The following is a 13162-nucleotide window of genomic DNA, read 5'->3' on the forward strand; positions in this document are numbered from 1 at the left end:
GGCCCGAAGCCCCGCCCACGACGGAATGCGGGTGTATCTCGCCCGACCGCCCTTTCACTGCTCCTTCTGCCGGACCTTCGCCGACCCCGGAACGGGAAAGCCCAAGGCGAAGGGCGCTGAGCGGCAGAGGGGACCTGTGGCGGGAGGACGTGATCTTAGGGACCTGCCTGCGGAAGAGGCGGCACTGCGCTCGGCAGTGCCCCTGGAAGGTCAGTGCTACTCATGCTGGTGGCGGGGCGCGGGGAGGCCTTGCAGGCTCTGCGCGAGGTCGGGGATTGGGCCGGGCCCAAGCTGCTGCCTGGGCACCCCGGCCTCAGAGGACCTAGAACCAGCGCTGGTCCTACAGTCCTTTGAACGTTCCACCCGGCCATGTCGGCGCACGTACGTGCACGCGTCAGCGTACGCTGTGCGTCCCTACGCCTCTTTCCGGGGTGGGCGTGGTCGCCTCTCTTGCCCGGCCAGGTTCCTGGGCTCTGGGCCTGGGCGGGAAGGGCTGGCCAAGCGAAAGCTGCCGGAGTGAGTCGAAGGGATTGTGGGATTTCTTTTTATCCCCATTTATTAATTTTTAAAAATATATCTTTATTGATTTTAGAGAGAGGAAGAGAGAGAGAGAAACATGAATGATGAGTCATTGATCGGCTGCCCCCTGCACGCCCCTGAGTGGGCATGGAGCCCCCAACCCCCGCTTGTGCCCTGACCGGGAATCGAACCCGGGCGCCTGGGTCCTAGGTGGAGGCTCAACGTCTGAGCCACGCCCGGCCCGGCGTTACCCCTGTTTATTATTTAGTAGGCTCCACGGCGTAGGATTCCTGAAAGAAGTAAATAAGTTTTCTTACAGTTTGAAGTGCATGTTAGGAAGGGCCTCAGTCTAAGTACAGAGAGCGGAGGAAAATCAACTATTTATTGTTCCAGGCACAGTACAGTACAGGATAAATCATATTCTTTCCCTCTTCATAGAACTTACCTTCTAGTGAAGGAAACAGTAATACGATAATCACAAAATTATAATTGTGATAAGTGATGTGTGGGAAAGATACTATACTGTGAAAGCATTTAGTGTTTGGCATTAATGCTGAGCTCAACAAAGAAATTGGGCAGGGGTGGGGGTGGGGGCCAAGAAGGGGAGATCTGGGTAAGTCTGGGAGGCAATCAGAAGAATGCCCGGAGAAAGATGGCATTAGGCAATGATCTGATGTTTCCTAAACCAAAGGGAAGAACATTTAAAGAATCTGAAAGGCCAGTGTGGTTTAGTATGAAATGAGGCTGGAGAGGTGGGAAGGGCCTTTTGGCCTCCTGAAGGGCAGTTTTAAGGTGGGGAGGGCACTGGGTTAGGTGACAGCAATGCCCAGGGGAGTGCTGATTGCGGATTTGAAATGTGGTGTAAGAGCCTAGTTAGAAGACTGGTGGGAATGCAGACGAGATGGATGATATTTTAAACTAGGGTGGTAGCAGTGGATGTGGAGAGAAGTGGATGGCTTTGAGTGGTATTAGAAAGTAAAATTGATGAGACTTGGTGTTGGGTTAGCTATGAAAGTGAGGGAAAACAGAAGTGGAAAAGATGACATGTGGCTCTGGATGGGCCCGAATGCTGATTACTGAGATATGGAGTTCTGGAAGATGAGATGACCATTTAGAAGATTTATGAGAATGAATACAACTTGTAATATTGAGCCTTTAGTTCTGGATTTAAAAGCTTTTCAGAAAGCATTTCCTGGGTGGTTATTAGATTATTTCAACAATAAAAATAAAACTTTTATAGCTAGAAAATTAAGAAATTGGCCAAAGATATATGTTGGCTTTTTCCAATGTTGTAAATTAGTGTGTTAGCTCTTAAACAGCCAACCTGGGTATGGAGAGTACTTTGTAGTCCTTATGGATCTTGTGAAACTCCTTTGGAAGGTGTGAGAAAGAATTTTAAAGCCAGAGGAATTGGCAAAGTTAATTTCACAAATACTTAAACCACTAGAGTCTATGTCACTTGGTCCAGTTAGTGTCCTTGGGAAGAATAGATGTCAATACGAGTTTGTGAATATCAGCTGTATAAGAAAGAAAAGCAGCAAGTAAACAAATAATAGAAGTTATTTTCACTCCATCTACAGTTTCAAAATGCACTTAAGCAACTTAATTTCTTATAGGACAGGACTTCCCATCCACCCCTCATGATTATGTCTACTAAACCACATATTTAAATTGCATTTCAGGAAGTTTCCTTAAAAATGCATTATCTGTACCTCCCAAAGAGGTGCTGCAAAAGATAATACAAAATAACAAATCACAAAGGGTACCTGCAAAGAAAAGAGGTAATGCAGAATAATGTATGGTAAAGGAAATGCAGCTGTCCTTTGGAACAGTAATCATATGGTCACTTTTTTTGTTGGGAGTGGGAGTACAAGAATGTTATAGCAGCTTTATTTATAACAGCCAAAAACTGAGAGCAGCCTAAGTGTTCGTCATCTGGAAACTGGACTTAAAAACTGCTGTGTATTCACATACCGGGGCACTTGTCAGAAATAAAAAGGAACAAACTAATGATACATGCAGCAACATGGGTGAATCTTAAAAGCATTAGGTTGAGATACCTCCCAACAAAGAGTACATAGTGTTTGATTCCATTTATATGAAGTCTTAGAACAGACTATTATGAGGAAAAAATCAGAATAGTCATAGCCTCTGGATGGAGATGGAGATTGACTTGGAAGAAGCATAAGGGAAATTTCTGGGGTCATGGTAATAGTCTGCATGTTGACAGAAGTTTTGCTTCCAAAGTGTTTGTACTTGTCAAAACTAACCAATCAAATGACATGCTTAAGATTTATACATTTCATTGTATGTAAATTTTGCCTCAGAAGAAAACAAAAAGATTCATAGACAAATACTGAACTCTAGTTAATAATATGCATGCTGACATATTTGAGGATGGGTGTACCAGTGTCTGCAGCTTACTTCTGAACTGTATCGAAACAAATAAAATGGAAAGAAATAAATAGGTGGATAGATAAAGCAAGGAAAGCAACATGTAGAAACTGGATGAATGGGTATTGGCATGTTCACCGTACAGCCTACTTTTCTGTATGTTATACATTTTCACAATAAAAGTTGGGGAAAATAGGCCTCCAAAGAACATCGTTCATTTTAGACAACTGAAAACTAATGTGAATATATAAAGAACACAGCCCTAACCTCACCTGAAATGCACAGCGTGTGGAAGTAGCCACATACTTATTTCATTAAAAATTTCCCACTTCATGGCTTAATATTGAAATCATTTCAATTACTTACAGGGTATGTGGATCACACATTAAAATTGCTCTGTGTTGTGTGCATTTTGAATAAATGCAATTGACTTTTATTTTTCCTTCTTCCTAGGAAAGTTAGTGATGATGCCTAAGAGGTCCAAGAGGAGGTATGAGGACTGAAAGGAGCAGGACTTGCTGAGAGGGAGTACAGCATACAGGAGTAGAGGGTCTTTGGGGCCATTTGTCAGCTTATCCTTGAAGTAATCTGATCTCAAGTAAGAAGAGAAGGAAATTATATGTTTCATTTTAGCATGTGAAGTTGGCTACTGAATTTAAAACTACCAGCAGATGCAGAATTATATAGCACAGTGTGATTTCTATAAGGCCTGAATAATCATAAAATCATACATATTTCATACTATAAAAATTAATGCATTTTAAGTAACTGATTTTAAGATAATTAGCTTTTGAAATATTTTGGGATGTCTCAGGATCATTCTGGAAGTAAGAGTCACTGAACTCATATTATAAAAATATAGCATTTTGATTTTGATTTACACTACTGGCTCATTCAGCCTATTACTTATTGGACAGAGGTATCAGAGACATTTCATCAGAGAACATGGTTCCCTATTTTGCATCAACCTTGAAAGGTTAAGGGTAATCCCAGACATTCTAGCTTAAATTACTTGAACTCACATTATAATGTTTATTACTCACTTTCTTATGTCATTTTTTTAGGGGGTGGCCTAACCCAGTGGTTCTTAACAGTAGAGGAGCAAGGAAACATCTTGTGTTTTGAAAAAGCATCCCTAGATGATGCTGGTAGGTCTCCAGTTTCTACTCTAAAATAGACGTGTTAACTTTTAACTGTTGGCACGACTACTGAATTTTTTCCACTCCATAGGCTGTTGATTCTTTTTTTAAAAAAACTTCTTAATTGTGAAAAACATACAGAAAAGTTGAAAGACTAATAACTAAACACCTGTATACCCATAACCTAGGTTCAGCAACTGTTGCCATAATTGCTATATTTTCTAGGGAACCATTTCAAAGTAAGTGGCAGATGTCATGAATGAAACTCCACCCTAAGTACTCCAGCATTCATTTCCTAAGAATGCCATTTTCACACCTAAGAATTAACAATACTTTCCTGAGAGTATCTAATTGATCATGAATCTAGGCCTTTTCAGATTTTCCCTTTATTCCAATATGTCTTTTTAGTTGCTTTTTTTCAAACACACTGCATTTTACAATTATGTCTCCTTAGTCTTTTTATACAAGAATAGCCTCCCCCAACCCTTTTCTTTCCCAATGACACTAACTTTTTTAAGACACCAAGGCAGTTGTCTTGTCTCACACTCTGGACTTGTCTGATTGCTTCCTGTGGTCTAAGCTGTTCCATTCTGAGTCTGACCCTTGTATTCCTTAGAAACTGAAAGCTAAGTTTGGAGGCTGGGCCAGGTTCAGGTTAACTCTTTGGCAGGACTGCTTCACAGAAGTCACTCCAGGAGACGTGCGATGGGATATCAGGCTGTTCCACCGTTGGGGTGCTGAGTCTGACTTTTTGTTATGAGGATGACAACCAGAGTGTGTTTTTCCCATTTCAGTTTGGAAGTCATCTTTGGGTCACCCTTTGGCACCACATGAATGCCTTGTTTCCTCACTAGCTTTCTACCTGATGATTTTTGTATCCATCCTTGCCTGAATCAGTGATTTGATTGACGGTGGCAAAATGGTGATTTTTAAATTATTTTTACTTGTCTTCTCCATTTATTGGCTGGCATTATTTTCTGAAGAAGAGCATTTCTTCATCAGCTGGGGATGATTCTAGTTTTTCCTAAAAAGGTAGGATGCATGCTCAGTTCTTTACCAATTTTCAAAGTAAGGAGTTGAGGTAATAGTCACATATAGTTATGGCAAATGATCTTTTTTTAAAAATAGACTTTTTCATATTTAATTTGTTGAAATAAATTTTAGTCATTAGTGTTTAAATTATAACACGTGGCCATTGGGAGGCTCTTAATATTACCAAACTGTAAATGGAATGTATACAAACAAAATTTTAATATTTCCAGTGAAATCTGAAAACTGGATGTCTGATGACATAAGGGAATGATTATTAGTTGGGATAATGTTATTGTGGTTATAAAAAAAATACAAAAGACCTTCCTCCTAGAGATGGTAAACTGAGGTATTTACTGACGAGATAAGAATTACTTTGAAATAGTTCATGGATGGGTGGGGGTGGGAATATTTGAGGGTAGAGATGAAACAAGCTTTGCCACCTGCTGGTAATGAAGCTAAGTGATGGGTGCTTATGACTCGTACGCTATTCTTTCTGTTTATGTTTCAAAATTTTCCTAATAAACACTTTTGTAATTATTTGAGTTTATGTGGATACTTGCAATTCAAATTTAATAACATATTTTTTTCTTAACTTTGTATTTATAATCTATTAAAAGCTTATTTTGAAGGAGTGTGTACATCTTCAACTTTGCTGATCCAAAAATTTGCTAGTATTGAAGCTTAATTGCTTGTATAAGTCAAGAAAATTTTAAACTTTTAAAATTTGAAAAATGGTAAAGGACTTTAAAAAACACACATAGTTACAGTATTTTTTCTACCCTTTACCTTTTTCTCTTCCTGGAAAGTGTTTTTAGTTTAAAACATTCTACATCATTTTTCTGAAATAGTCTTTATTTCGTAAGTAAATGTAACTTATTTACTAGTGTAAACATACTTCCTCCTTATAAAAATTTTTGAGAAATAATTATTTAGGAAGAATGGGGGGGAGTCACTATATTTTCAACCTCAAATAACTAGGGTTGTTTTTTGTTTTTTTTTAATTTAATTTTTGTTTAAAATGCTACAGATGTGCCTTTTTCTCCCCAATGACCCACTCCACCCCATCCCACCCCCCTCCCCAGTCCCTCTCCCCACCATTGTTCATGTTCTTGGGTTGTGCATATATGCATATAAATTCTTTGGTTACTCTTTCCCCCTCTACCCACCTGCCCTCCTCGATCCCTTTGACATTTGTGAGTCTGATCCATGCTTCCATGTCATTGAATCTATTCTGTTCATCAGTTTATTAAGTTCTTTAGATTCCACATATAAGCGAGATCATGTGGTGTTTGTTTTTCTCTGTCTGGCTTATTTCACTTAGCATAATACTCTCCAGGCCCATCCATACTGTCCCAAAGGGTATGAGATCCTTCTTTATAGCTGCATAGTATTCCATGATGTATATGTCCCACAGCTTTTTTTATCTACTCATCTACTGATGGGCACTTGAGCTGTTTCCAGATCTTAGCTATTATAAACTGCGCTGCTATGGACATAGGGGTGCATATATTTTTTCTGATTAATGTTTCAGGATTCCTAGGATATATTCCTAGAAGTGGGATCACTGGGTCAAAAGGCAGCTCCGTTTTTAATTTTTTGAGGAACCTCCATACTGTTTTCCATAGTGTTTGCACCAGTCTGCATTCCCACCAGCAGTGTACCAGGGTTCCCCTTTCTCCACACCCTCGCCAGCACGAGTTGTTTGTTGATTTGTTGATGGTAGCCATTCCTTTTTTTTTTTTAATTTATCTTTGTTGAAAGTATTACAGGTGTCCCATTTTTCCCCCCAATTGACCCCCTCCACCTCACTCCCACCCCCTCCCCAGGCCTTCACCCTGTTATTGACTGTGTCCATGGGTTATGCATATATGCATATAACTTCTTTGGCTAATCTTTTCCCACCCTCCACCGCCCTTCCCTCTTTCCTCTGACATATGATTGTCTTTTCCATGCATCAGTGTCTCTGGATCTATTTAGTTTGTCAGATTGTTTTGTTCATTAGCTTCTTAAAGGAGACCCTTCAACATTTCATGTAGTACTGGTCTGGTGGTGATGAACTCCTTTAGCTTTTTCTTATCTGTGAAGCTCTTTATCTGACCTTCAGTTCTAAATGATAGCTTTGCTGGGTGGAGTAATATTGGTTGTAGTTCCCTGTTTTTCATCACATTGAATATTTCTTGCCACTCCCTTCTGGCCTGCAAAGTTGAGAAATCAGCTGACAGTTGAATAGGTGCTCCCTTGTAGGTAACTAACTGCTTTTCTCTTGCTGCTTTTAAGATTCTCTCTTTGTCTTTAACCTTTGGCATTTTAATTATGATGTGTCTTGCTATGGGCCTCTTTGAGTTCTTCTTGTTTGGGACCCTCTGTGCTTCCTGGACTTGTAAGTCTATTTCTTTCCCCAGGTAGGGGAAATTTTCTGTAATTATTTTAGCCATTCTTACAGGAGTCAAGTGATACCTCATTGTGGTTTTAATGTGCATCTCTGATGATTAGCGATGTTGAGCATTTTCTCATGTGTCTCTTGGCCATCTGTATGTCCTCTTTGGAGAAGTGTCTATTCAGGTCCTTTGGGCATTTCTTAATTGGGTTGTTTGTCTTCCCCTTGCTGAGTAGTATGAGTTCTTTGTACACTTTGGAAATTAGCCCCTTATTAGATACATCCTTGGCAAATATGTTTTCCCAGACCATGGGGTTCCTTTGTATTTTGAGGCTGTTTTCTTTTTTAGTTTGATGTAGTCCCATGTATTTATTTTTTCTTTTGTTTCTCTTGCCCTAGGAGATGTATTAGTGAAAATTCCACAACGTGGGATGTCTGTGACTTTACTGCCTGTGTTTTCTTCCAGGATTTTTATGGTTTCGTGACTTACATTTAAGTCTTTTATCCATTTTGAGTTTATTTTTGTGTATGGTGAAAGTTGGTGGTTTAGTTTCATTTTTTTTGCATGTATCTGTCCAGTTTTCCCAGCATCACTTATCGAAGAGACTGTCTTTACTCCATTGTATGCTCTTGCCTCCTTTGTCAAATATTAACTGACCATAATAGTGTTCAAATAACCAGGGTTTTTATAAATTGTATCTTTTTCTATGTCTAGTTTGTTCATTTCCTTATCTGTTTTTAAAAATCCTACATTTAAAAAATTCTCTATTTAATATGTTGATGATCCATTACACAGGGCACATTATCTTTCATCGTAAGTCATACTGAAATTTGGGGCTTGATGCTGCTGCTACTTATAAATGGAAAAATATCTTTTCTGGTCTCTCCAGACTTTTCTGCTTTTTGGTTTGGGGTCTTTCTCCACCAACAAATATCTGACTGTTTTTTATTAAACATTAAGTAACTCGGCTACTTCAAACCTAGTTTGCTTCCACCTTCGAGCCTTTACAGCATCTACAACTGGAATCCCCAACCAGGCAAGGACTGTAAATTAATTCATCTCATTCACTGTGGATGAAACATCTGGCCATAGACGTCAGTGATGTCAGTGGACATTTGAAGTGCCAGCTAGAAATGTGAAGAAGGTGGCTGAGCAGCATTTAGGTGGATTGATGGGGTGTGACGCATCTAAGACCTTGAGGTTAAATGCCAGTAGACACCACCATCCCTCCTGGCTGTTTCCCTTGGCTCATACATTCATTCAATAAGTACTAATGAGCCAGGCTCTAGGCCCTAGTGTTAGGAACACAGCAGTGAAAAGAATGGACAAATTATATTTTTTCATGAAGCTTACATTCTAGTGAGGAAAGATTACGAACATGTGTGTGAATAAACATATGTCAGGCAGAATTTTTTTCAAAGGCTAGATAATAGGTTTGAAATGATGGAGTGTGCCATTTTATAAGGAGTGGACAAGGAAGGCCTTGTTGAGTGGTCACATTTGAGCAGAGACCTGAAGTAAATGAGCCATGCTGCTGTCTGAAGGAAGGTAAATGCCTGGGTGCAAGGACCCAGAGGAGGGTAGGTACAGTGTTTACAAGGAACAGCAAGGCTGGAACAGAGTGAGCTGGAGGAAGTGGGGTTAGTGCTGTGGGCAGAGGGAGGATGGGGGCCCCGTCACAGAGGGCATCATAGGCCCCAATGTGGGCTTGGCTTTTGCCCTGAGATGAGAGCAGATGGAGGGTTGTGAGCCTAGGAGGCACGTAATTCGACTTACACATTTTAAAAGGATCGCCTTGTGCCTTGTGGGATAAGTTATAGGGGGGTAAGGGCAGAGCAGGGAGACCAATCAAAAGGTTATTACTGTAGTCCATGGGAGAGATGATGGTGACATTTGGGGCCAGGGTGACAGCAATATGAAAGTGAGAAGTGGTTGGACCCTGGATATATTTTAATGTTTGAACAATAGGATTTCCTGATGAATTGCTGAGAGAAAGGGTAAGGATAATGGCTGTTTTGGCCTGAACAACCAGAAGGATGTTGTCATTATATGAGACCGGGAAGACTTGAGAGGAGCAAATCAAGGGTGAAAAGTGATTTCGTTCTTGTACATCGCTGTAGGGCGACTATTGGATATCTAAGTGGAGATGTTGGGGAGGGGCAGTTAACCCTACACGTTTGGAATTCAGGGAAGAGGTTGAAGCCAGAGCAATACATCTGGGTGTTAGCAAGCTAGATGTGGAGGGAGGGGAGAACATGCACATTCCATGCACTTTCAATTCAATTTGCTGAGCCTTTTTTCCCCCCTCATGTCACTTGTCAGCAAAGGGGATGAGGGGTAGTGGTGGGTTAGATCAGGAGGTTGACAAGTGAGATCAAAGCTAGGGACCAGAGGGAATTTCCAATCTTAACAAACAGCCCAGGTGAGTCTGGTGCAGGTGACCCTGGGACTGTTCTTTGAGAAGCACTGTGTAAGGCACGCATCGTTTCCGCTTGCATGTTTGACAAGGCACACCTGAGTTCTTGATTCTCTGGTGTTTCTCAGCAAACCTTAGATGAGGAGATGAATCGGTCCTCCCATCCCTCCTTAACCTGTACTTCTAAGCTTTACCTAACGTGTGAATGGAAGGAGGGAGACGCTTATTATGGCAGAGGAGCAACTAATAAATCAAATTGCCATTTATAAGGGCCGCACTTGTAACCATGAAACCACTATCACCATGCTTGATGCTTCGTTAATATTTAATAGTAATCCGTTACTTACCTTGTGAGCTATCTTTATGGTTTATGAGAACAGCACTTTCATTAACATCAGGGTATTTCCTTTCTGATAGTCTCAGCTAGTTCTGCCAGTGAGTCAACTTTCCTTGTGGAGAGTCCACTTTCCCATAATAATGCTCTTATATTTTGTGTACGATTAGATATGTTCACAAATTATTAAATGTATTAAAAGCTTATGAATTGGTGTTTATGAATCACCAAGGATTTTATATACTGCATCCTCCTAAATAAGCCCTTCAGATGATCTTTGCTTTTGAAGTTGGCACTACAAGATCTATGGGAAATAGAATCAAATGAGATAATATTTGGTAAAGAAAAAAATGGAATCCCGGCCAGGTGTGGCTCAGTGGTTGAGTGTCAGCCTAGGATCCAGGAGATCGCAGTTCTATTCCCAGTCAGGGCACATGCCTGGGTTGTGGGCTTGATCTCCAGTCAGGGGCGTGCAGGAGGCAGCCGACTAATGACAACTGTCATCATTGATGTTTCTATCTCTTCTCTCTCCTTCTCCCTTCCTCTCTGAAATCAATAAAGATGTATTTAAAAAAGAAAAAAATGGAAGACAAAAGCACTCTGCAAATATGGTTTATTCTAACAATAACTTTTACTGGGGACAGTACCACTGTGTGACCATGGTCACTTGTTGGTCCATGTTATTGTTGTAAATTTTCTATACACAGATACATAACGTTCACAGATGATATAGTTCCCACAGCTTCACACACACTCTCCTCGAATCACAGTATCAAACCACAAGAACAAATGGTTTAATTAACTTTTCTCCCTACTTTTTAGGATGGCTGCTGTTTTTCTAAAGACATTAACATTACAAACCATAAAGACTGAAAAGAATTGCCTTAGATGTTTGTGTAAATACATTGTGCAAAAGACGGCACTAGCACAGTTGCCCCTTACTGTTTCTGCCCCAAGACTGTCCTACCTAATTCACACAAAAGCTTTTAGTAGTGTTGAAGACACCAAGGATGAAAGAAAAAAGAATGAAACTGATTTTAGTAACATTGGAAGAAAAATTAGTGAGCGAATTATTCATGTATTTGATGAGAAGGGCAATGATTTGGGAAACATGCACCGAGCAGATGTGATTCGACTCATGGACGAGCGAGACCTGCGACTTGTGAGAAGGAAGCCCAGCGCAGAGCCTCCCGAGTATCAGCTTATGACAGGCGCACAGATTCACGAAGAGCGGCTGAGACTGAGGGAAAGGGAAAAGGCTAAACCTAAAACTGGTAGGTAGCTTGCTGTTAGCCCCTTGCATTCCTTAAGACCACAAATCAACAGTTTAAATTGGGTGTTTGCTACAGTGCCTGGGACAATGAGGTGAAAAACTGGAAAATTCAGTTTCATTACTGTTTCCAATGCCTTTATCCATATTTATTTCTATTCCTTTTTTTCCCCTTTGCATCCTGTGTCCATCATCTCTTTCTTTAAACCTATGTAAAATGAGGTAAAACAAGGTGAACACCTATCAAAATAATAGGAACTCTTTCCCCTTTGCCCTTAGCTTTGTCTCCTAATGCCCAGGCAGGCAGAGCAACTAAGAACTGATGAGTGTAATGAAGTGAGACTCAGAAGAGATGGATTCAACTTCCTATTCCTGTCCTGAGTCACTCATTTACCCTCCTTTAAAAAAGCAACTCAGAGTGGAGGTGTTTGGCTAATTCCATGGAAGCACTTTTTAAACTGAAGAGATTCATAGAGCATCTCCTATGCCTGAGTATTTTGTTACAATACTGGTAGTAACACTTGTTTACATATTTTGCCAATCACCTTACAAGGCATTTGTCATTTAAACCTTGTGAAAGCCATTAATTGGATAAGTAAAGATGTTGGTTTTTCATGATTTTTAATTAATGCTGATCATTATGAAAGACTGTTCAATGGAAAACGCACTGGGGTGGGGGTCAGAAGACTAGTCCCAGAGCTGCCAGAGTGAGGTTGCCTGTCTTGAGAAAATCACACATTGTCCGTCACTCAGTTTGTAACACTGCACACTTAACTAGGATGCTGACTGGAAAACAAAAAATTTTCAGAAGAGGCCAACTAGGGGGGTATGAACATCAAACTATGTCACTGAAGATAAAAGCTGACAGACTGGAGAAGACACCTTGCTGTGTTGAGAGATTATCAAAGGCAGGACTTTGTTCTGATAGGAAATAAGACCAAAACTGGTCGGAACTTTAAGGAAGCAAGGTGTTAATAAAAGAACTCTTTTAAAAATATTACTCTTATTTTGGAAATTAGAAGAAAAACATAATAAACAAGTCTTACCATACAAAATGAACAAGGATTAACACTGTCATACTTCAGATTCCTTAAACAAAACATTACAGAAAGTTGAGGTCCTGCGCTCCCTTCTCTTGTTCCATCCTTCCCGAAAGGCCCCTGCTCACTCTCATGGACTCGGTGTAGATCCAGCCCATGTTGTTAAACTCGTTACAGATACAGTCATAAACAGTATGTAGAATAATTTTGTGTGCATAAAATCATATTTATAACATGGCACACTATTGTTTTCAAGATGTTTATATAATAGCTGTAGCTAATTACAGTTCCCAAGTACCATTTCATCGTAAACATGCACCATCGCTTTGCTGGTCCGTCTCCCTGCCATTGCGCCTGTTCCTGTTTCCATTATGATGAAGTGAGCATGTGGATGTGTCGGCGTCTCCTTGTGCGGCTGCAGAGGCCTGTGGGGCGCAGCAGCAGCGCGTGGGCGTTTGTCTTCGTCCTTACCCACGCTTGCTACTGCCAGACTCTAGTTTTTGCCATGCCAGTGGGTGAGAAACCATACTGTTTTAATTTGTAGTTCCTTTCACCATTTGAGTTTCCTCTTCTGCAAATTGCCTATTCATATTTTTTCTTCAGTGGTTTATTTTTCTTCTTGATTTATAGGGTTCTCTTC

General features: G+C 40.4%; 1 protein-coding gene across 2 annotated transcripts in view; it reads left to right on the forward strand.

Moving 5' to 3' along the window:
• Positions 1-13162, forward strand: part of MTIF3 (mitochondrial translational initiation factor 3) — a 15895-nt gene continuing 2733 nt past the window's right edge. Inside the window, exons 1-2 of one of the 2 annotated variants that reach the window (XM_081125507.1) lie at positions 1-209; positions 11035-11486. In XM_081125507.1, the coding sequence (XP_080981633.1) occupies positions 11036-11486 (451 nt within the window). In that variant the 5' untranslated portion in view covers positions 1-209; position 11035. The remainder of the gene's footprint in view (positions 210-11034; positions 11487-13162) is intronic. The other variant, XM_081125508.1, reaches the window with a different exon arrangement.

The sequence above is a fragment of the Miniopterus schreibersii genome (assembly GCF_964146895.1).
Source record: "Miniopterus schreibersii genome assembly, chromosome: 2".
In the NCBI taxonomy this organism is placed as follows: domain Eukaryota; kingdom Metazoa; phylum Chordata; class Mammalia; order Chiroptera; family Miniopteridae; genus Miniopterus; species Miniopterus schreibersii.